General features: G+C 36.4%; 1 protein-coding gene across 2 annotated transcripts; it reads right to left on the bottom strand.

Moving 5' to 3' along the window:
• Positions 1-14,883: 14,883 nt before the first annotated feature.
• Positions 14,884-19,142, bottom strand: LOC103331017 (ABC transporter I family member 6, chloroplastic-like). 2 transcript variants are annotated; one of them, XM_016794581.2, is made up of 4 exons: positions 18,573-19,142; positions 18,214-18,435; positions 17,935-18,057; positions 14,884-15,571 (listed from the first exon to the last, which is right to left on the bottom strand). In XM_016794581.2, the coding sequence occupies exons 1-4, from the start codon at positions 19,008-19,010 to the stop codon at positions 15,272-15,274; spliced, it is 1,083 nt and encodes a 360-aa protein (XP_016650067.2). In that variant the 5' UTR covers positions 19,011-19,142; the 3' UTR covers positions 14,884-15,271. The 2 variants fall into 2 exon arrangements, with proteins under 2 accessions (XP_016650067.2, XP_008231847.2); XM_008233625.3 differs by lacking the exon at positions 14,884-15,571 and adding an exon at positions 17,454-17,700 and having other exon boundaries at positions 18,573-19,140.
• Positions 19,143-26,243: the final 7,101 nt, after the last annotated feature.

The following is a 26,243-nucleotide window of genomic DNA, read 5'->3' as shown; positions in this document are numbered from 1 at the left end:
TTATGAAAACCAAGGGTCGTTAAAAAAATTTACTAGGGTGGTGGAAACATATACCGACGTCTAATATATAATACAAGGGCACTTTCTATTAATCGCGTCGTTTTATGAAACGGTATGTGAATATATTCAACTTTTCATCTACCTGACTTGCACTATTTCCAAACCCGAGAAAAAATTTCAATCTCCGAGAGAAAACTTTTCTTCTTTTTTCCTTCTCAGAGCACTGTCGGTGTATCTCATTGTCTTCCTCTCGTCTTCATCGTCGTCTCTGAGCTTAAACATCAAACTCCGAGAGAAAGCTTTCATTGCACACAAAAGGTAAGCATTTCTCACTATTTTTGTTGCTGTTTTGCATGCTCTTACGGTTTTTGTTTTGAAAATCTTTTTACCTTTTTTTTTGGCCAAAATCATTTTAATTCTTTCCAAGTTTGATAAAATATACAGACAAAGAGGGAAAGTTTCCAACTTTGAATACAACTTTGTTTATTCTACTTCAACTAAATAAGATGACGGTAGCTTCTTATTTACGTGGTTAGATTTATAGACCACGACAGTTCGTCAGTCGTCCTAGCGTCGTCTGAAAGTTGTTCTAAGTTGTTTTTAAAATGACCGTCATTTTTTTGTTTGATTTCTCTGAACCATGGTTTTTGCGTTTCCTAATTTGATAAAATACAAAGACAAAGAAAGAAGGGTTTGGAACAACTTCACTGTTTTTGTTTTCCATCTTATATAAACGACGGTATCTTATTATTCACGTCGTGTGAATTTTCATACCACGACGTTATATTAATATTAACGTCGTTTGAATTTCAATATCACAACGAAATATAAATATTGCCGTAATAAAGTCTTATTACGTCTTCTGTTATATTGTTACGTTGTGTGAATAGAAGTACTACATCCAAATTTTTTTTAAAACGTCGTTGTTTGAAATGAAAATCTAAAATATTTTCACCTGAATGTTTGAATCTGGAATCACTTCTCTGCTTTTTGTAATTATATTATAAGACGTCGGTGGTTTAATATTGATGTCGCTTTAACGTATTAACCACGTCATTTTTTAAGTACCATCGTTTTAAAGATTTATTATGTCTGATGTTATGTTATTGCATCGTGTGAAATGTTATCATACGTCGTGTTTTATAAATAACCGTCGTTTGTTTTCTTAATTTTTTCCTGAAATATTTTCACTTGCAGGTTTGATTTGTCTGTAACCATGGTTTCTCAAGACCAAAGTAAGGACTCTGGCTCGAAAAAAAATGGAGGTAAGGAGCTTAGATTGGTAAATCCTCAAGACAAGTCCTTGAAGAAGATGAAGTTTGTTTCATCTGCTGAGACAGAACCAAGCAGCACGACAACATATTCTGAGGAGCCAAAGTCAGGTCGATGTATAAGCACAATGCCTCGTGTTGTGAAGAGAAAATATCATAAAATCAAGCCAGTTGTTGAGTACAATAAGAGGGGGAAAGCATGTGGCCCTGTACATACTGAGATGCAGTCCTACATTGGTGTGTTGGCACACTCCAGAGTCTCACTTGTGGACAAGAAATGGGCTGAAATCCCCAAGGAAATAAAAGAGCAGATTTGGGAAGCCGTTGACATGGCTTTTGTGGTAGGTCAAGGGGGCAAGAAACTGGTGTTATCTTCTGCTGCCAAGAAATGGAAGGATTTCAAGTCTACACTAACGAGGCATCATATCCTTCCATTCATCAAGGAGAAGGAGAAATTAAGCCAACCCCCTGAACTATATAAATTCATAGAGAAAGCAGAATGGGATGCCTTTGTAGCTTCAAGTTTATCCGAACAATTTGTGTCTGTGCATTTTGAACAATCACAGAGGAGGGAGAAACTTGAGTACAATCATCGATTGTCTCGAAAAGGATATGCTGGTTTGGAGGAAACCATGCCCGGGGTAGAAATTGATTGATCTACCTTATGGAAGAAAGCTAGACAAGACAAACATGGTAACATCCCGGATCCAAAGGTGGCAGAGAAAGCAAAATTAATTGTAAGCCTACTCACTCTGTTTTAAATTTTTATTAGGTATTGCCCTGATAATTCTTATTACGTCTTATGTTATATTTTTGCGTCGTGTGAATGATATTACTACGTCGAGATGTTTTAAAAACGTCATTAAAGGTCTAAATCTGGAATCACTACCATGTTTTTTTTGTAATCATAGCATAAGACGTCGGTGGTTTATTTATAGCGTTGTTTGAAACTTCAACCACATCGATAGTTAAGTATGTATGATGACGTCAATTGCTATGTTATTGCGTCGTGTGAAATGTTATAATACGTCGTTTTTATTAAATTTTTATTCAACTGTGTATTGCCGTGATAATTCTTATTACGTCTTCTGTTATATTTTTGCGTCGTGTGAATAATATTACTACGTCTAAATGTTTTAAAAAATGTCGTTAAAGGTCTGAATCTGGAATCACTACTCTGTTTTTTGTAATTATAGCATAAGACGTCGGTGGTTTATTTATGGCGTTGTTTGAAACTTCTAACCACGTCATTAGTTAAGTACCGTCGTGATAAATTTATGATGACATCGATTGCTATGTTATTGCGTCGTGTGAAATTATATAATACGTCGTTTTTGTATAAATAACCGTCGTGTGTTTTCTTGTGCTGACCTTTTTATATATCTTTGTTTTAGGATGAATTGTAAAAACAAGTCTCTGAAGGCGGTCTTACTGTATCTGGCAGTAATGATGTGTTGACAATGGCTTTGGGTCCCGAGCATCCAGGGAGAGTTAGAGGGGTAGGTGCTGGGACTTCCCCTAGGCAATACTTCAATTTACCAAGACAACAGAGGGTAAAGTTTGCTGATCAATTAAAGGAAAGTATAAGACTTGTCCTTCAAGAAGAGACTTTGAAGATGGAAGCTAGATCAAGGGAAGAGACTTTAAAGATGGAGGCCAGAACCAAGCAATTGGTAGAGGCTGAGATGGAAAATTTTCTGAGTCAGCTTTCCCAACTCATCCCCAATTTTGATCCAAGCATGCTTAAACCGAAAACTAGCCCCTATCAAAACCAAGGTCAAGAGCAAAGTCCCAAAAATCCAATGTCGGACAAAGCAAGTTGGTCTGGGGCTCTTGATGGGAGATCCCTACATTTTGAGGATGATATTGCCAAGAATGGGGAAAAGCAGGATGAAATGGTAACATCTCTGAACTTTGACTTCTCTGTTTTTTAAACAAGCTATTAGACGTCGTTATTGTGAATCAAACCGTCGTTTGAAATAGATACCACGACGATTTTATTAATAAACCGTCGTTTGGGTTTCAATACCACGTCGTATTTAGTTTACTTGTTCTACACGCCGTTAGACATAGTTATTTTTGAAAACTTTTATGGTGATTTAGACGACGGTTTTAGTCCTTACCGACGTAATAGATAAATCCCCACGACGTTTATTATTTACCATCGTTTAATGATTTTAAGGCATCCGTAATTCTTACATACCGTCTTATGTTATGCCTTACCACGACGTTTAATTTAAATTTTTTACTTTTTGTACAATCTGTCTTATATATATATATATATATTTCTTTATTTCTTAAAACAGAAACCTAGGGATTTAGAAAAGGAAGATGAAGAAAAGAAAGATGAAAAGCAAGATGAAAAGGTAAATTCTCATAACTTTGCCTTTTTTATTTGTTTTTCAAATTTCAGACGTCGATATTTTCTTTAAACCGTCATTTGTTTTAAATTTCCACGACAGTTTTTTTTAATTGAATTTTTAAATTGTTGTACAAGCTTTCTTATATATCTCTCTTTATTTATTAAAACAGAAATCTAGTGGTGGAGAAAAGGAAATTGTGGTAAATTCATTATCTATGAATTTTGCATTTTAATTAGATGTCGGAATTTGTTTTCTATGACGTAATAAATTATTCACCACGACGGTGTTTTGTTACCGTTATTTAAATTATTTATCAGACGACGTTGTTTTCTTTAAACCGTCGTTTTTATTGAATTACCACGTCATTTTATTTTGCTTTATTTCTTTAAACAGAATATTAAAGTAGTTGATTATTCAAAGCTGGAGGTGCCATCTTCTTTACAATCCCTTTGTCGTTATGTGGAAACGACACTAAATCCTCATGAGAAGATTGTGACCTTTACAATTGAGAAGAAGGTGTTTGGTGAAGATCGTAGTACCTTCGTCTTGCATGAAGATATTACACAGTTTGCAGGCATGGAAGAAATTGGGCCTACTGTGGTTGCAGTATATATGAGCTTTGTCCTTATCAAATATTTATTTCACACTCTCCTTTCTATTGAAAAAAAAAAAAAGTCATGTGATCATTTCATATATATATTTAGGTGCCTATTTGATAATTTGAAAGCTGCAAATATGTTGAACATGGTTGGCTTTATCGACCCTGCTCAAGTTAGTGCCAACGCTGGGTCATTAACTGAGAGATCACGTTTGGTACCTAATCGACTTCAACAGACAGATGCTGAACAAATTTTCATGATGCCTTACAATCCAGGGTTAGTCTCCTCAACAGGATTTTGTTTGTATGATGCACTGCGTATAAAACTATTTAACCTTTGTATTAATTTTGTGCAGCTGTCATTGGGTCTTGTTCGTTGTGAGAGCAAAGAAGGAAACTGTCTATTTTCTGGATCCTCTACCCGGAAATCGAGTGGTTGATGAGGAGGCCAAAAACATATTGAACAGTGCTATCAAAATGTATAATTCACACATAGGCAGACAAAGTCGTAAAGCAACCATTTGGAAAACTCTACCAAGCACACCAAAGCAACCAAGCAGTGTAGAATGCGGCTATTATGTCATGCGCTTCATGAGAGACATCATCATGGATCCTTCCCTGGAGTTTGAGAAGACGGTAAGAAGAAAATTTTCATATTTATTTTATGTGGTTTTTTGTATTATCAACGACGGTCCTTTAAAATTACCATCGTTGAATCGATATACTACGTCGGTTATGAAAAATAGCGTCGTTTGTGATTGAATTTCTATTTATTTATAAAGCTTAATAATCATTATTTATGGATTGCAGTTTGCGAAGGGAAAAGATCAAGCACCATACCCTCAAGCAGCCATTGATGAAGTTAGGAAAGAATGGGCAGAGTTTGTTTGCCTTCATATGGAGTAGAGGATTTTTAGAACACTTGACATTTTTATATAATGTACACATTTTGTTAGAATTAGTAAAGTTTTTGTACAAATTTTGTTAGAATTAGACAAGTTTTTGTACAAATTTTGTCTATAATATACGTCCTTTTTTTCCCTGAAAATTTGTTGAGGTTTTCGTAAATTAAAAAAAAGAAATTGCGTAACCGACATGTAATAACGTTCCAACGACATAATTATATCAAACACCATCGTTTTATGGAGTACAAAAGTTTGTAAAAAACTAAAACTAAAGGAATAAAAAACACGGCTATACATTACAGACGACGTCTAAAGCAAGTATAAGTGACGTTTAATGCATGTTCCATTACAACGGACGTTGTAAAAAATAACAACGTCATCGTTTGAAACAAATCCGACGTAAAAGGATATTTAGATGACAGAGATGACGTGGTAATTAAATTACACGGTGACACCTTTTTAGTTTAAGTTGTGATATACAGTTTGTACGTCAATGATAGCCATTTAAGTTGTGTTTAAACGAAGTCGTTTGAGTAAAAATTTCACCATGGTTTCGCTTTTAAACGACTTCCTTTTTACAAGTAAGTCATTTATTAAAATTTACAATGTCGTTACTCTCTTAACGCCGACGTGGTTTGTTGGTGTTTATAAGAATATTTTATTATTTTTAATTCAAAATAAATTTAGACAGTTTGAGTAATACAAATTTAAAATGACCACCCAAAAAAAAAAATTTGTTTTGATGAGTCACAATATCACTTAGAGTTTGATGGTTTATGGTTTGGGGGGTTAAAGGAATATTTTTGGGGTTTAGGTTTTTTGGTTTAGATATTTTTGGCCCTAAAACCCTAATCCCTTTTCTAAAATTATTTTAAAATATATATATAATTTGTGTTTGCTTTGTTAGTGTTTATTTTTTTTATTTAATTTTCTGTTCATTCCACCCATCGCGCATGAGTTCGAATCCCAGCAAAACCAAAACCCACTTATTTAATTAGTTTCTCATACGTCAGTTTTGTTTTTTGCGTCGTAAGGAGTTACCCCGACGCATTTCGTGTAATAAGCGTCATATTTCGTTTTTAGTTTTGATGACGGTTTTTTGATTTTACGTCTTTAATGTAATAAGCGTCATGTTTAATGTGAAATTTTAACGACAGTTGTTTTTTTTCCGTCGATGTTTTAAAGAGCGCGCTTTCTAAAAAATTTCGTGGCGACCTAAAATTTTCAAATTTCGCTCTAAATCCCCTTAGCATTTCGCTCTCTCACTTCAACTCTAATTCAAAGTTGGGCTCTCCAGGCTTCGTCAAATCCAAGTAGGCCATAATCTGTGAGCTCTGCCAACCTGTAAGTACAAACCCTTATCGTCCCCTTGTAAATTCATTGAATGATATTCAGTTGTTTTGTTAAAGGGTTTTTAGATATATGTTTTGCGATCTTTTAATAATGTTGTCGGAGCTATGGGTTCATGGATTTTCTGTTTAATGTTTTCATGATCAATCGGGAATGGATTTAATGTTGTATGATCTTTTAATCACTCTCTGTTATGTTGAATTGGGAATGGATTTATTGTTTTCATGCTTAGTATACGTGTTCTTAATACCCAACATAAAAATTAATGTATATGTTGTGTTCTTAATAGGGTTTTGGGTTCTTGAAAATAAACTGGGATCTCGACGCTTTTTTAGGCATATGACGACGGTTTTTTAACAAACCGTCGTCTGTATTTTTATACACGACGGTTTTCTTTAACTACCGTCGTGGTTAGCATTAGACGACGTTTGTTGAAAATCTGTCGTCTATATATGTCCAATACGTCTGTTTTTGTTTAAAAACCGTCGTCTATATAATATATTACTTGCTATTAAAACTTTATATAATCTGCTATAATAAGGTCATTGCTTGTCTTTTCACTTTATTATAGATAATAGGGTATAGTGTCAGAGATGGATAAGTCATGGATGCACTCGAATAGAAGATCGAAGGCATATGAGCTAGGGGTGGAAGCATTTTTGAACTTTTCTGTAGAAAATCTTCTAACTACAACACATATCCGTTGTCCATGTGTTAAATGTGTGAATTTGAAATTGTTTGGGGTTGGAATAATAAGGGATCACTTATACTTTAATAGAGTTGACCAAAGCTATAAGAATTGGACATTTCACGGAGAACCTTAGGAAGCAACTACTAATGGTAGTAGAAATGTTGAAGAAGATGATGACCATAGTAGGTACAGTTTTGTGTCTGAAGAAATAGAGATGGATGATAATGATTTTGGTGATTTTGGATCCGATCCTTATGAGTTTGCCAATGTGATTGGGGATGGAGATCAACCATTGTACCTTGGTTGTAGAAAGTACACGAAGTTATCGGCATTAGTGAAGTTGTATAATTTGAAGGCAAAACATAGGATGAGTGATGTCTGTTTTACAGAATTATTGATACTTCAAGGCGATTTGCTTCCAGAAGGAAATACAATACCATCCTCTATGTATGAGGCAAAAAAGACTTTGTGTGCATTGGGGCTGAGTTATGAGAAAATGCACACATGCCCCAATGATTGCATCTTGTATAGGAAGGAGTATGAAGATTCAACTAATTGTCCTACTTGTGGTATCTCAAGGTAGAAGGAAGGCAAAGATTCAATCTTGAAAGAGGGTGTGCCAACGAAGGTAGTGTGGTATTTTCCTCCAATTCCAAGGTTTAAAAGGATGTTTCAATCACATGAGACAGCTAAGAGTTTGGCTTGGCATGGCATGCTACTAGAAAATCAATTGGAGGTCAGATGTCTCATCCGGCGGATTCCCCATTTTGAAAACTTATTAATGATAAATAGCTCGAGTTTGGTAATGAGCCGAGAAACTTGAGATTGACTCTTTCATCTGAGGGATTCAATCCCCACAGTTCTCTGAGTAGTAGATATAGTTACTGGCCAGTTATCTTAGTTACATATAATCTCTCTCCATGGCTGTGCATGAAACAAAAGTTCTTGATGTTGACCTTATTGATTTCCGGTCCTAAACAACTCGGAAATGATATAGACGTCTACTTGGAGCCCTTGATTGATGATTTAAAATCTTTGTGGGATGGGATTAGAGGAGTTTATGATGCACATAATGGAGAATACTTTACACTCAGAGCTGCATTAATGTGGACAATTAATGATTTCCCCGCCTATGGAAACTTATCTGGTTGTGTTGTTAAAGGATATAAAACTTGTCCAATATGTGGCGTTGATACACCTAGTCACAGGTTGAAAAATGGCCACAAAATTTGTTACATTGGGCATAGAAAATGGTTACCAATCAATCATCCATATATGAGGCAATATGCAGCTTTTAATGGGAAACCTGAATATAGCACGCTTCCCGAGTCATTAACCGGAGAATAAGTGCTGCATATGGTTGAAGATGGTGATAGAGTTTGTTGGAAGAATAAAGGAATATTCTTTGATCTCGAGTATTGGAAATACCTTTCTGTGAGGCATGTCCTAGATGTTATGCACATTGAGAAGAATGTTTGCGATAGTATCATTGGTACATTGCTGGAGATCCCTGGAAAAAATAAAGATGAGATTACTGTTCGATTAGATTTATTGAACATAGGGGTCAAAACTGATTTGCAACCCGAGTATGGAGAAAGACGTACTCATTTGCCTCCCGAGCCTTGGAATTTGTCAAGAGCAGAGAAGAGAGCGGTTTGCAATTCTTTCTATGGTCTGAAGGTCCCTGAAGGTTATTCTTCAAATGTAAAAAATCTTGTATCTTTACAAGATTTAAGACTTCTTGGCCTTAAATCACATGATTGTCATACCTTAATGCAACAATTGCTCCCTGTGGCAATTCGTTCTGTTTTGGAGAAGCCTGCAAGGTATGCAATAACTCTTTTGTGCTTCTTCTTCAATGCTATATGTGCAAAGACGGTTGATGTTTCCAAACTAGATAAGTTGGAAGAAGATGTAGTAGTTACTTTGTGTTTGCTTAAGAAGTATTTTCCCCCTTCATTCTTTGATATCATGGTTCATCTAGTAGTACATCTTGTCAGAGAAGTTCATCTATGTGGGCCAGTATATTTTAGATGGATGTATCCGTTTGAAAGATATATGAAAGTGCTAAAGGGGTATGTTCATAATCGTACTCGTCCTGAAGGTTGCATTGCTTTGAGCAGTATGTAGCTGAAGAAGCTGTAGAGTTTTGTACCGAGCATTTATTTGATTTTAGTACAGTTGGAGTGCCTTCAAGCTAAAAGATGGGAGTTTCAAATCCATTATTAGGTTGCACAGTGAGCTTAGTTGATCAGGACCTGTTGAACCAAGCACATCTATATGTCTTGGAGAATACGGAGGAAGTCCTACCTTATATCGAGTACGTATGAGTTTTATTCTTTAAGTTTTCATTTTAAATTATTTCTTATGTTTATCTTATATGTTTGGGACCGTAATGCTTGAATTTTTCGTGTCATGTAGGCAACATATGACCCACATCAAGACCGCTTATCCAAAATTTAGAAAGAGAACAAAGTGGCTGAAAGATAAGCACAATAGCACTTTCATTTAATTGCTACGCTTCAAAGTATATGTTATTGAATAACATATTGGACTTTTAATTTTCTTCTTTCTATGTTAGATTGAATTAAGATATGATTAATTTGCAGGTTCAAAGTGAACTTAATGAGAAAGACAATCCTGGTGTATCAGAAAATTTAAGGTGGCTAGCAGCTGGTCCAAACATGGCAGTGCCATCATATAAGAGCTATCTTATTAAAGGTATTAAATTTAACATCAAGGCACAAGATGATGTGCAGACAACTCAAAATAGTGGAGTTTATTTACTTGCACATACCATGCAACTTGCTAGTGCCAAGGATAAAAAGCCAATTCTCTCAAATATGGGTTTCTATGGTGTCATTTAAGAAATTTGGGACCCTGACTACCAAAAGTTTACAATCTCAATCTTTAGGTGTGATTGGATAGATAGTACTTCCGGTCTTGTAGTCGACGAACTTGGATTTACCCTTGTAGATTTGAGTAAAATTGGACATAGGAATGACCAATTTGTTTTAGCTTCTCAAGTCAAACAAGTATTTTTTGTTGACGACCGGATGCATCGTGGTTGGTCGGTAGTGTTATCAATGCCTATAGAGAATATAATGATGTTATTGGTGATGATGTCTTAGGTGATGTGAGAATTGAGTGTGAGTCATTTACTAGAGGGATGCCAAATGTTAACACATTTGATTTACTGGTGGGTGAGTTTGGGAGTCAAAATATTCGAGATGGGTGTGAAGATATATGGATTGAATGATGCTTATGTAATTTATGAAATTACTTATACCCTAAACGGCAATGTATGACATTAATTTATTAATATATTGTAATGTGATTTCTTCACTTTCATTATTCAGGTTTTGGCCACAAAACAATCAGTACCAAAAATACTGGTTCAAGATTACAAACACGACGGTCTTCATAAAACTGAGAAAAACATACGTCTGTTTTAATAAATTGTCATAAAAAACGATGTTTTGAAGCATTCAACGACCGCAATATATTTACCGATGTCTTAAAGCAACGTAACAATGAAGAACCACGACGCTATTGTGAAACAGTTATTAAGGATATCACGTCGGAGAAGCATAAAGAGCCGACATGTAATTCCAAATAACACGACTCCAATCCCATGACGTCTAAAAGACGAGATATCTAACCTGAATGTTACAAAAGACGACGTCTTAGATTATGAACTCGTCCGTATCAAATCAAAAATCGTCGTCTTAATTTTACCACGTCGTTTGTTCTCTCGTAAACGAAGTGGAAAAGGATTAATTCACTAGGGTATTTGAAATCCATTGGTAAATTTGTCGATGTAAAGGTATATTTGGACGTCGTTCCTTTACAAAAACAACGTTATATGAATGTATCCACGTCTCTTTTCTTATGATCATGTCGTTAAAATGACTTTACATGGCGAATATCGTATAAACTGCGCCGTCTAATAGACATTAGACGACTGTAATTTTAGTAATGATGAAGTATAAATTTTGAAACACGGCTGTCTTTTACATGATAACGACGTTGTATATTTACGACAAAGTCCTCTATATAAATGAATGTGTCGTAAGTGACCTTAACATATTTTCCACGTCGTTTATTTTCAGATCATGTCATTAAAATAGTTTTACACGGCAGTTGACTGAGAAACGTTGTCGTTTCAAATGCATTAGACAACGATTATATTTTAAAAGATAACGTATAAATTATGTAATACGGCTCTCATTTATTTGGATTCGACGTTGTTTATTCAGTACAACGTCGTCTGTAGAATACATGCGTCGTAAGTAATGACCCTAACATCTATTTCCACATCATCATTAATGGAAAAATCGAAGTGGAAAATTTATTACGATGGTTGTAGAAACTGTGGTGACGTAGTAGGAATCAATAACGTCGTCGATTATGTATTTAAAGACGTCATAGTTGTATGTGTCGTGAAACGTATATTTAACGGCTGTGGATTTTAGTTCTCGTCGTTGTATGTATCTCTTGTGGCCATGTTCTGTTAAAATATGTCATATGTTGCCTTTTAAACGACGTTTGTATTTTACAATTGGTAGTCTATTCTTATCCTTGACTTTTTTTTAGCTCATTTTTCAATACACAGACATCGGTTATTAGTTGTTAATGTCGTTATTTGTTTTAACAACAATGGTGATTTACCGTCGTCGTTTGATTTTGTAAAAGATGTCAGTTGATTTCACGACGATTTGAAAACCGAATACACGACGGTGAATTCCCGTCATCTTTTGCCTATTTTGTAGTAGTGTTTATTCGTGTGGGCTTTAATGTCGCGATTGACAGGTGTGGAAATAGTTAAAATAAGCAAATCACTTAGGAATACATATTCTTCGAGGCATTTAACTGTACTTCTATGTCATGAAGGGGTGCCAAAAGAGTACTTCAAGGAGTTATTTATGAAAGATCTGGAAGATACTCATGGTGTTTTTTGCAGTATGGTGTGCAACTTTCAAAGTTGCCTATAATCATGGTGAGATGGATGATGATTACAATTTGGTAAAAATGATCCTTTCCGGTATTCCTCTCGAAGAATCATATTTACAATATCGTTTGTCAATTCTAAAGAAATAGGAAAATAACATTCTTAGAAAAGGCAAAATTCGTAGTCCCCAGCATTATATGTTGATGGGGACAACTAATCCAACATATGGAAAGAGATGAAGTTTGCGTTATTCTTGACAGTGGACAAATGTCGGGAGAGGTACCAGTGTATCGGCATCCAAGTTTGCATTTTGGTGATATTCATGTTTTAAAGGCCAGCTTTTGGGATGTTTCAAACCGAGTGAACCTTGGATCGAAGCTTCATCATCAACTCCAAAAGTTGCGAGTACTAGACCCAATGAGCTTTCGCCTAATCATATAAAGGATGACATTGGCAAAGTCTAAAATGATACAATACCGATAGAAATGTTATGCAGATAATTAGTCCAAGTGTATTGAGTTGTAGTTGGTGAGTGGGTATTTTTGGAATTATCTCGTTGGAAGGTGTGATGAGGTTCGGGGGAGAAGTTAAGTCCCCGTCATGTCAAGCCGTTGAGGAAGCTACTTGGGAACCCAAGGAGTAGATGCGGGCCCAGTACCCATACCTTTTTGAATGGCAGGTACGAAATTTCAAGGATGAAATTTTTATAAGGGGGGTATATTGTGATACCTCAACCCAAATTTTAACCGCTTATTTAATCTATTTAATTTATTTATTTGTGAAATTACAAATTTTCCCTTGGAGTAAGGTCACTATAGTCACTTTTTGATCCATAAGGATATTTAGGTTTTAACGAAATCGATATGAGTTCGTAGACACGTAGTGTACCTAAATCGGAGTTTTAACGAAGAAGTTACAATCAACGGAAGTGCTGTGGTACAACCGTAAATATTTCAAAGTCAAATTTTAAAAACCAATCAGCCTCTCTCTCTCTCTCTCTCTCTCTCTCTCTCCTCGTGAAACTAGCATAATCGACCATTGTTTGGCAGGCAGCTCCTCCATCCGGTCATCTCAGGCCACATATCGGTCCCAAAAGAACCGGTTCCACTCCCTCTTCGCATCACACTCCTTCTCCGACGAAATCAGCAGCCTTGGAGCCGGCGGTAGTTCAAAAACCGTTCAGTTTTCTTTGAAATTTTTTGGCGTTGTTTCCAACCACTCCGGCAATGGAATTTGGTGATCCAAGTATGTTTCTTCATCTATTCAACATGATCTAGCTGATGGTTGGGTTGTTTAGGATTGATTTTGTAGTTTTGAAGCTCGATTTATGATCTAAGTTTTGACTCATTTTTGGCTTAATTTTTCGGCAAGCTCCGGCCACTTATTGGCCGTGATCATGTAGGTATAGGCATTGTCGGTGTTTTAAGAAGTTTTAGGTTGCCAAAATTTTCTCAAGACACCGGCTGCATGTGGGTCAAGGTTGGGTGGCCCATTTGGTTCTAAAATGTTCCCCATGTCGTCTCGAGAACGATGGTATGCTCAGATTTGAATTTGGCTATCGTTTGACGATCGAACGGATTTACGCATATTAGGCGATATCCGAGTTCGATATGTTTGAACAGTTGGATTGGCTCCATTTCCAAATATGTTGTCCTTTGTACCTTTAGGATTGTGTAGGAACTCACGGATCTAGAATCAGAGTCCCATATACCTTGAATTATTAAATTTAGGGTTAAGTAAACCTGTTACCATCCGACCACGCAATCGACAGTGATCTGACAGCTTGATCGAGACCAAACCCTCAGGACTTGTTGTGTAGACCTTGTGGGACCTTTAGGAAAGTTCGGATCGAAAATTTGAGGTCATGGGCCTGGTTGACCAAAAAGGGGAAGTTTGACCAACTGTTGACCCCGGGTCTTTGGAGACTGTCTCATCCTTCGGGAAGGTACTAGAATGGCTCCAAGACCTTTCTAAACTTGTGTGCACCCGTTAAGTTTCCTGTAACTAGGGTTTGAATCTAAATTTTGGGTTAAGGTCGACTAATGAATAGTTTTGGTGGGTGGACTTTTATATTGAAGATGCATTACTTTTCCCAGTATTGTACGACATCCATATGATGAGATTTCTTATGATTATGGGATTGTGTGTATGTCTTGATTGTGGTCTTACACCTTAGAAGACGAGGAAAGGGTAGTTGTTTCCTCAACTTCGTCATCTTTTTCTTCAACAGAAGTGCTAGTATTTTTCTTGGGCCTCATCGACAAACAATTCAACAATTTCTTCAATGTTTTCATCATTGTCACCCCAACTTCAAAAGGGTTGTTGCTTGTCAATTAGAGTTCGGCAGAGAAGTTGCACATCAACCTCCAATTTACACATACAAAAATACATATCATTAAACTTATTATTTTTTCATATGCATAACATAATCATTACAAACAAAACTAATGTCACAGTTTTCGAATACTTGGCTCATTAGCTCGTGAAAATGAGCCGAAGTATTGCTCTCCATTATAGTATATGGGGGATATGGCCATTCCCTTCGTGCATCACAAAATGCAGTGCAGCCAATGCTGGAAACACCTCAAAAGCCCAAATCCATTTTGAACAATAAAACATCAGTCACTATAAACAAATTAAATTGAACTTATACATATATGGATATTTGCTCAACTAAAGTGCAAAGCCAAAACCTTTTATGTGGTACTCTCTTGGCCTACTACTTGCTGTTGTCTTTGATTTCTTTTCAGATTCTTTTGTTTTTATAGTTTTTTGGGGAAACTTTTACTCGATGGGAATCTGCAAAAAGTGCCCTCAAAAGTGAGGCATTTGTCTTTGCATATGAAACAGCGACATATGGATACTTCTGAAACTCTTCAAGGTCTTCCAACAATTTCAAATACCGCATGTCAATGTTGACATGTTTTTCACTACCCAACAGCACAAAAACAACAAAATATAGAAATCCAAGCTTCACGACATCCTCCTCATCCGCGCAGTCGATGAAGGCTTTTTCTAGTTTGGAAAGGGTCACAGTTTTATTGTTGCAGACATATTTCTTTTTCAATAAGTAGTTTTCGTTAGTCGCAATCAGAATGAAAGGAAGGTTTCCGAACCTTAGCCCCGTGATGGCGCAAAACTGCTACGCCGTGAATTGTATCATCTTACTACCAATAATGAATTTTATCCCGTTCACCTGGGAAACTGTCTTCGGATCAGCCTTCCTTAACAACAACTTGGGGACAATTTGTGCAGTCCACTTAAGGTCCTCAATCAATAATATATGATCAAAACAACTGTCTTGGAACCTTTGTAACTGTTGCAGACTCAATTTCTCCTTAATTGTACTAATGGCAGTCTTTGTATGGGAAAGGGACAACGCCTTGCTTTGAAACTTTTGATCCTCATTAGTCATCGGCTTTACTTTAGAAACCATATTTCCCTGTACACCAATATTATACAAATAATTTCAAGCCGTTGAAATATAGACAATAACAAAGCAATAAACACATAATACAGAGGCAAATCAAGGCAATAGGCACGAGATATATCAGTGATAAAAGTACAATAGAGGGGCAATAGAACCTGATATGCAATACATGTATGTCCACCAATATGTCCCATGATAGAAAAAATATGAGTACAATAGAGGGGCAATATAACCTGATATGCAATACATGTATGTTCACCAATATGTCCCGTGATAGAAAAAATATGAATTCCTTGTACCTTCAAGACTTATATTTTCTCTCCACAAGGCTTGCTTTGATATTTTTCCCATTTCCTTCTGTTATATTTTCTCTCCACAAGGCTTGTTAAAAAAATGCCACAAATCCCATTTGATACATCACTTACATTACTATCATTCCAAAGTTTAATCCAATAAACCAAACACTGTTAATCCCTCGAAATGTGAAATAATACCAATTGCACTTTTTACCCAAGTTCAGTTTCTTATCTACTCTTAAACTCTCTCCATGCTCCACTCTTATCTACACTCCATTTTACAAAATCTGGATCACATTTCATCCACAAACCAAACACCACCCAACTGTCAAAGTGATTTGATGACCCAAGGATCAACTTCATACACAGTTTAAGAGAAAAAGCCAAACGAACTAGCCCAACTGCATCAATGCTTCCTAAAATCTACTCATCACCATATTGATATACATGTATGTCATAAAAAGAGAACAAATGAAATACAATACAAATGGAACATCAAAAGAAAAATATGGACTCTGTCTATATAGCAGAATAAATGGCCATTTATGTACAAACTATAGACATCAAAAAGCTACTACAACTGCAAAACAAACTATAAAGATTTATGTGGCTAATGTAGAGACTATAAATGAACACCTACAATTTCCCTTCTTTGGATGAAAGAAAACAACAAAGAAACACAGAATCCAATTGCATAAATCGCCAAAACCATTAAAATCACAATGGAACGGGAATAAAACCGTAATAAACTAGCAATACAACTTCACTACAATGACAATACAACAACAATACAACAGCAGTAATCAAGCGAATTCCAAATCAAATGTGCCGTATAAATCAAGAATTTGAACGATATATAAAATTTTCAGCATCTATGGTTTATTCTTGTACTGGAAAAACTTAAACAAATTGAAGCTTTTACGACACGTTTTTTTGTGCATGTTGTTACTATCTGGTACTTACGGTATATGGCAAAGCACGCCTTAAAAAGATAATAAAGCGTGCTGTTAATAACTGATATTTATGACATGTGAAAGCACCCCTTAAAAAGGTAATTTTTGTGTCTTTTAAAGGCGTGTTTGGATATACGCTGTGAAGTCTAAATTTTTTTTTTTTTTTTTTTTATCTATTACAGCGTGCAGCTGAGTACGCCCTGATTATTATTATTTTTTCTTTTTTACGGAACCCCACATCACTTCTCTCTCGCTTTCGCTCTCCCTCTTCCTCTCTCACAATTTTAGGATTCTCTCTCACTGGACCATTCAAGAGCTCAGCTCCTTGTTCGCTAGAAGACTATTGCTCGAGCCCTATTACTTCAAAGTTGAATGCTCAGTGACAGTCCCAAGGTGCGATTCTCTAAAGCTCTAACACCCAATGTTGATTATGAGTTTTCTTATAGTTTAGAATCATGTTCCCTACTGCATTCATGTGGTTTGAGGCCTCATTGTCTTCTATTCTTGATTTATACGGCACATTATTTTCGTTCAAATTCAGAAAAATTGATATCGTTAACTATTTTTATTGATTTATTTAAATATCCATTGTTTCAAGCTCGATCTCTGTACGTCTTGGATTCAGTGTTCAGTTCTGAATCGGATTTCAATATTGGAGCTCCTGTAGAAACTGATGTGAAAAAAGAGTAAACTGTAATATTTTGAACTGAAGTGTAAAGTTTAGAAACTTCAATGGGTACCCTTTCAAGGTGTTATATGGTGATAGATTACATGATGCATAGCTCTTATTTAGTTATAACTGCTCTCCTGTAAATTCCAATATATTTTTGTAACTGCAAAAAAAAAGTATTCGATATGTTTCATCTAATATAGCCAATTCTGCCCCCAAAACCTGCATTAAGACGACGCATATGAATACGGAAAAGACATGCAATGAAGAAAGTACAGCTTAAAGAAATGTGAAGGGATGACAACCTATTAAAATCTTACTACTATATTTTCCAAGAAATACAAATATCATAACTGCACTATATATGCAACACACACTAGACATTTTCTTAAGAATAAAGTTTTGTTTTATCAAAATCACGTAAGCAAGAAGATTAACTACGAATGATAGCCATACCGCCAGTTGTAAAATCTCACTGCGCTTCTTTTCACCTCCACTAAAGCCTTCATTAACATTTCTATTGAGGAAGTCAGTCTTCATGTTCACAAGATCAAGTTTGGGAAAGATATAAGCATAGAACTGCAATGAGGATAAACAAAGACATGAATGAACATAAACAAGATCAAGTTTGGGAAAGAAATAAGCATTAGAACTACAATGACATAAATAAAAATATGAAAGAAGCATTAAACCACCAGAGTCAGCTGGTTTGAAAACAGTGAATGTTTTAGCTACCTCAATTGGTCCAAGCTCAGGCAGTCCTAATTTTTTTCTGCGGGCATTGTAAGCCATGTTGAGAAAATCAATGTTGGTGACACCAGGGATCTCAACTGGAGACTGGAAACTCATAAAAAGCCCAGAAAGTGACCGGTCTTCTGCTGCCATTTCCAGCAAGTTTTCCCCTTTAAACACCACACTGCCTCCTGTAACTTCGTATTCCGGATGCCCAGCCAGAACCTGAACTAATGAATCAATAAATGAATGTACGGATGCACATTTTCATTTTCTTAATTTTATCTTTTATATGAATTAGTTGATTAATTGTTCCGAATTAATTCCAAACAAGACAAAGACAAGGCAGGGCTAATAGGTACCTTGGCAAAAGTGCTTTTCCCTGAACCATTCTTTCCCATTATGGCATGAACCTCTCCTTGGTAGACGGTGAGGTTAACACCCTTGAGAATCTCCTGTTTCGATTCGGCAATCACCGCCGTTAAATCCTTGACTTGGAGTAGCAGCTTCTTCTCTCCTTCCTCAACTTGACTGCTATTGCCTGAACCTGAAGTTTCCACGGCGGAGGAGAGGCTGCCCGTCACCTTCACCGGCGTCAGATACCGGAGCTGGTGGTTGTGCTGGTGGTGGTTTGAGCACCAACGGAGAGGGCGGAGGAGGGCAGAACTTGTAAATACTGGAGAACTGGAGGGCAAATTATATCTAATAAGACAAGAAGGAGAAGAAGAAGAAGAAGAAGAAGATTGTGGTGGTGGTGAGGGAAGAGTGCAAGAAGGGTGATTAAATGGCAACAGAGCCATGGAGTTGCTTATCACTGCAAGTGCAAACCCTAATTCTAATTCTCTCTCTCTCTGAAAGTGGAAGCCTGGAAATTAAGAAGATTGGACTTTGGAGGGAGTGACGAGAACTAATAAATAAATAAAAAGACAATAACTAAAAGGGAAAATTGCTGAAATACTCCTCCACTCGACCCCATTCAACTGAACCCACCGAACTAAAAAAATCAGTAAATTTAGCAAGCCTATCCAAATAGTCAATTTGGCTGTTATCGTTAAGTTTTTCAAATTTCATCCAATTTTTCATTTCTAATAAAGGTAAATTTGTAATTTTGACTAAAATAAAAGTCAAATACATAAAACTAAATAAATAAATTTTTTTTGAAAGTTAAAATAATAAAAACTCAGCCCACAGCCCCACCCTTCCTCCCCCACCCATCGATCTTAGGGAGAGGTGACAACAACTTTAGGCCCCGTTTGGGATTGTTTTTTTCGCTAAAAACCTGCTTCATTTTAAAGTTAAGCAATTTAAGGTGTTTGGTAAAAATAAAATATCCCGATTATTTTAAAAGCAGTGGAATTTTGACAATAGCTTTTAAAAACAGCTCTAGGTTGCTTTTCAAATTGCTTTCAAAAGAATCGAGATGAACTTTTAGTGAATTTTTTTAATTCCCAAAATATCATCATTCATTTTAAAAAATGACACCACCTCCACTTTCACATCCAACTCCACCACTTGCACCACCACATTCACTACCACCACCACCACAACCACCACCACATCCTTCTCGCCCTCATCCTCTGCCACCACCACCACAACCACCTCCTCCTCCAAAACCTCCACATCCACAACCAACACCACAACCACCACCATGCTGCCACTACCACCACCACCACCACCTCCATAATCGTCATCCCCACTATCACCACCACCACTACCACAACTACCAACTCCACCTTCATCACCACCATTACCTCCACTCCATCACTACCACTACCTCCACTCCATCACTACCATTACCACCATGATTAGTACATAACACTTACATCATGTCTATTTTAGTAATTATTCACAGTTACAACAATTTTATATTAAAATTTACCAAACGGTTTTGACACTGCTTTTTGTACTAACAGCACTTTAAAAATATTTTTTACCAAGCATGGAGCTGCTTTACTTTACAACTAATTATTTTCAAAGCACAGTGTGGGGACTTTTTCTTCCTGCAGCTAATGGACTGGGCTCTGTAAAAGGGCGGATCGAGGAGACTGTCCCCTTTGCAGGTTCGAAGATTAAGCCCCAAAATACCTCGAAATAGTAGCAAAATCTTAGGAGATATTCTGGCTATCTTCAAAGATCAGAATAATGGTGGCTTACAGATAATTTTGACATGCTTTCAGATAGTCTTTTAGCTCAGCATGGGTGGCATGTGGCATGAGAGCAAAACCAACATAAGTTTAGCACTAAGAGAGAGATTAGGCTTGGTTTATGAGAAAATGAAGTATTAAGGTAAGGAATGAGGTGTTTTGTGAGGGATTTTGGCTGGGAGATAGGGAAAAGAAAGGTAGAGTTCTTCTAGCAGCTGCCAGAAAAACAAATTAGAGAAGAAGATGAACAGTGCATGAGGTAGTTAGATTTTTGCAAGTTTAGAGAGAAAGTTTGCTCCTTGAATTTCGAGTTGCCTCTATTACGTAGGGGAAGCCTCAATTTATAGCTGCTGGAAATCACCATTCTTCAAGAAACCTTAATGGCTTATACTTATTTTGGCCAAGCTTTTTCCTCCTTTCTCCTCCTCTTCTCTGACTTCCCTTTCTTGGCAAAAATTGCCTCTGTTTATTTGCTCGAATTCAGGAAATTTGGGAGCTCAATGTCCCCCCTTTCCCGCAGCTACGTAGTGAGAGCTTCCCTTCTTGGTTACTGTTTTTTTCTTCTTTCCTTCCCCCTGCCTTGGCTGAATCTAATGAAGGAAAGGAAGTGAAAATATATGCTGGTCCAAGGGGTGCTTTTGACAAGGTGCAGGCCAGCATTCCTTGGTTCTTTGGGCGTCTCTGGCTTGGAACTTGCTCCCAGCAGCTTTGCTTGATGAGTCTGCCAACCTCCTCCTTCACGTGTTCTCTGTTTTTCAAAAGAGCTGAAGCTTTTGTGGGCTATTTTGGGTTTTTCTAAGGGCCAAGATGGTTGCCTAAGCAAATGGGCCTTTTGTGAAACATTGGGCCTCTTGATTTGGGCTTATTTTTTTTTGGTTGGGTTATCTCTTGGTTAGGTTATTTTGCTTGGGCTTTTAGGCTACTTTTCTCTTTTGTACTTACCCACATGTTTGGGCATAAGAAATGAGCTTGAGTCTCGAGGCTCCCAAGCAACCCGAGACTTTCCATTTCTCGGCCCATCAATGAGTCTCATGTTGATTTATCACCATTCATACCACAAGCCACCCAAGCAAGCCCCGATTTTTTAAGTGGCTTGGACCCACTTAGGCTTGTAGTGTGATTGGGTGTGCGATAATGATTTCGTGCTTGGCATGGCACATTGCTTGGCCTGTTTTAATTTATCGTCTTACGATGCTTATTTTTGCATGGGCCTGTAAACACAGTATATTTTATCTCAACCCTGAGCGAATTTATTTATTTAGCGTGGCACGTGCATTGTAATTTGCATATGTAGGTTTCGGTGCACTTTGCTTTACTCTTTTTCCTAATGGATCGTCGTTTTGGCTGATAATTTATTCGGGCCCAACCATGTATTTTTTGGGTCTCAACACACAACATAATCAACTTTTTTTAAAAGTGACAGCAATCCCAAACTGAGCCTTATTGCAAATGAGCAATTTCAATTATATGCCGAGAAATTTCAGTGATATGAGTAACAGCAAACACTTCTCTATTTTCAGTAATTGTAACAACAGCATATTCGGAGAGTTCCTGGGGATGGTATTGTTATCTCCATCCCCGAATCCGGCCCAAAAAGTTATGTATTTATTTTTTGTTACAAAATATATTATATTAAACAAAGTGATGAAATTGACATAAACTTTTATTCATGGCAGCTAGTTTAGGCATAAATGGTTTATCCATTTATGAGTGGGAAGATTTAAGCCCAGCAAATATATAAACAAAGTCCTTTAACTTTCAAATTACTTTAACTAAATTTAAAGCTCGTCTAGAAAATATTTATGTATAAAAGCACTTAGAAATTTTACTGAAGAAACACTTCCAGCATGCTAGAGGTGATTTTGATTACATTTTTTAATTACTAAATATATAATATAATATAACAATTAAAAAGTTACCCTAAACTTTGTAAAATGATTGACCAAAAAAAAAAAAAAACTTTGTAAAATGGTGAAACTTTGGACATATGTTTTTTATTATATGATTTTATTAGTTTTGTTAAATGAAATTGAGATGATTTTGAGTAGTTGAGTGAAAATGTATAGTTCAATTGAATGTAATCGAGTGCAATTTAATTTCCGTCATTGCCTTACTTTAATTTACTTTTCGCATTCTCCATTTAAGTTTAATTGCATTTCCTTTCTATCCCCTTTACTTTCTCATTCATTCTTCATCTCCACACACTACTCATTAGGGATAGGAAATCCCCATCGGGTTAGGTCCCCATCAAGTCTCCTACCCTAAGGGGGAGATTTCGGGGAAAAACAAAGCCGTGTACAAGGATCCCCGATTTTTAAAAATACCCAATCGAAGACGGGGCTGAGATGGTATTGTTTTCCCCATCTCCGAACCTGGCCCAATAAGTGATATATATTTTTTAAATTAATAAATATATAACAATTAAAAGTTACCCTAACCTTTGTAAGATAGGAAGCTTTGAAGTTTTAATTATTAGTATATGATTTTACCATAGGAACCTTCGCCTTAGGGTTCATCAGACCTAAAAATTCCACCAAATACTTCTATGGTATATGGTACATCACAATCCCAAATACACATAGTCTTGGTTGCTAACATAGAATCCCAACTTGGTTGCTAACAGACAAGAAGGAGGAGAAGAAGAAGAAGAAGATTGTGGTGGTGGTGAGGGAAGAGTGCAAGAAGGGTGATTAAATGGCAACAGTGCCATGGAGTTGCTTATCATTGCAAGTGCAAACCCTAATTCTAATTCTCTCTCTGAAAGTGGAAGCCTGGAAATTATGAAGATTGGACTTTGGAGGGAGTGACGATAACTAATAAATAAATAAATAAATAAAAAGACAATAACTAAAAGGGCAAATTGCTGAAATACTCCTCAACTCGACCCCATTCAATTGAACCCACCGAACTAAAAAATCAGTAAATTTAGCTAACCTATCAAAATTAGGGGTGGTTGCGGTTCGGTAACCGCGAATTTTTACTCAAACCGCAAACCGACCGACTATTTGCGGTTTGGTGATTTTTGAAACCGCAAACCGACCGCATTTTGCGGTTTATCATGTTACGAATTAGCGGTTTAAAACCGCAAGTTCTCAAACATTCACAAAAATATAAATTCACAACCTAAATAAATAAATACACAATCTCAATTTCTCAAGCATATATAAATTCACAATCTCCTCAACTTCTCAAGCATTCACAATCTAAGAAAATTAAAGTTACAATTCCAAGCATTCCAATTAAAGTTAAACTTCTCAAGCATTCCAATTCCAAATCATTTAAAGTTACAAACCAAAAGGAAAATGCAAAGCAAAATGAATTAAAGTTACAACCAAAAAGAAAAATCCAATTCAAAGTTAATTAAAGTTACAAACTAAAAGGAAAATGCAATGCACCAATGTTACAAACTAAAGTTACAAACTCAAGTGTTGGTGGTGAGTGGATTTGAAGAACCCCGTTGTATTGTTTGAGCACCAATGTTATCCACAAATAAAACAACATAGTTTAGTACATTTTATTATAAGAAGAATAATAAATAACATTATCATAAATAAACTAATTACTTACAAGTTGTCATACGTTTCATTTCCTTGTAGAATTCAACCTCATCATCCGTGCGGCTATACTTTGCGGTTTGCGGTAACCGCAAGTTTTGAAAATCAAATACCGCAACCGCAACCGCAAATGCGGTTCGGTTCTTAATACCGCAAATGCGATTCGGTTTACCACGACTGTGGTTTCATTGCGGTAAATTGTCGGTTGATTTTTGGAATTTTTCGGTTTTTCGGTTTAAAATGTCACCCCTAATCAAAATAGTCTATTTGGCTCTCAAATTTCATCCAATTTTTCATTTATAATAAAGGTAAATTTGTAATTTTGACTAAACTAAAAGTCAAATACATAAAACTAAATAAATAAATTATTTTTTTAAAGTTAAAATAATAAAAACCCAGCCCACAGCCCCACCCTTCCTCCTCCACCCATCTATCCTAGGGAGTGACTACAGCTTTATTGCAAATGAGCAATTTCAGTTATATGCCGAGAAATTTCAGTGATATGAGTAACAGCAAACACTTCTCTACTTTCAGTAATTGTAACAGCAACATATTCGGAGAGTTTCAAACGGAGTCTTCTCTAAGCCGTCGGCTTTTGATTTCTTGCACTTCAAAATACCTGATTGGAGATGGGTTAGGGATGGTATTGATATCTCCATCCCTAAATTCGGCCCTATAAGTAATGTACTTATTTTTAGTTTCAAAATATATTATATAAGGGGGCAGATCCGTGGCACTATGTTTTTGACACAAGTTTTAACACAAATTTTGAACCATTAGATTTAAACACTTTAATGGCTGATATTAAATCTCACAACTAATTTATTATTATCTTTCTAATAACACTTTTATTCAACATTGTTTATTATTATTATAACATAATAATTACCAATCGCACACTATCCATAACTCTCCAACTTTCTTTGTCTTTCTACCTGTAGCTCATTAGGGTGAGCACTCAACACTCAATGGCATCCAGTCTATTTAGAACCCTAATCCAATCGTCCAAATTGAGAATAGCCGGGACCATAAATTTCATCCTCATAAAAAGTCAAATCAGTAACCACACCGCCAAATAGATGCATGATTGCTTTGAAAAGGCGTATTAATTGGAGCCATGGTTGCGGGTTTCTTTTTGCGAGTCTATCTGGTCTTTCCATCCCTCTTTCTCCAACATTATATTTTGCAGGTTTCTTTGCCAAAATTTATAGATTGTAATATCATGAAGAATGTCCAGTTGACCAAAAAAAAAAAGGAGCCACGGTTGCTAATTCACTCACTCAATTAGTTGCTAACTTATTACATATTAAAATAAAGTTAAGATTATTGATAAAGCGGAAAAGCAATTGATTGAGATTCATTGTGATCATCCCTGATGAAATTACACAAAACTAAGAGCATGATTACCCTGCCCTCCCGTGGAAGTCCCCCAAATTCGTTCTGGTTTTGAGCAGAGAGAAGTATTTTCTGATCCTAACAATCCCATGTCCGCTTGGGTATTTTCTCAAACTCCATATGTATTGCTTTGTTTTGATCTAGGTGTGAAAGGTGGGCAAATGATGATATTTAGCACATCAAGGCTATGGAGATTACCAACGCTGGGCATGGAGGAAGGGAGATGTAGAATTTGGGTACTGTGCAATTCATAATTATTAGATTAAAATAATAATAATTTGAATAAATGTAATTATTTGAAAGATAATAATAAATTAGTTGTTAGATTTAATCTCAGCCATTAATAGTGTTTAAATCTAATGGTTTAAAATTTTTGTGTCAAAAACATAGTGCCACGGATCCGGCCTCATGATGAGCACAATAGAAAGCTTCCCAAATCAATGCCTAGTATCAATTTGAGTGCATGTTTCAAAGAACAACGGGGAGCACAATCAAAGGATGGCATTCAAGGAATGGTAAATGCGGGGGAAAAAGTCTCTGTGGCAGAGGAAGTTGGGCCTGGGCAACCTTTGGGCTTCTCTGAAGGTGGAGGAAAAATTTCTGACAAAAGCACCAATTACAAGGCAGGCCCAATTTCTTTACAAAATCTTGAAGCAGTAAACAATGAACCACATAATGGAGGGTTTGAGTTGTCAATGAATATGGACATTATTCCTCTCAAAACTCTAGTGCGAGGAGGAAAATGGAAAAAGAAAGCAAGGGGTATTGAGCATGGAGTGAATACGGAAAAAACTAATGTGGCGTTGGGGATCAAGCGTAAAACAAGCGAGGACGAGATGGACACAACAAGTGGAAGTAAGAAAGGAAGAACTGATGTTTCAGAAAACATGATGAAAGCCAATACCATGGTGGGATCAGCGGAGCTGGCCCACCATGAGCA

The sequence above is a fragment of the Prunus mume genome, linkage group LG5 (genome assembly GCF_029339155.1).
Source record: "Prunus mume cultivar Tortuosa linkage group LG5, ASM2933915v1, whole genome shotgun sequence".
Taxonomy (NCBI): Eukaryota; Viridiplantae; Streptophyta; class Magnoliopsida; order Rosales; family Rosaceae; genus Prunus; species Prunus mume.
Note: the sequence above shows the minus strand (reverse complement) of the source record. Positions and strands in the feature narration are given on the sequence as shown.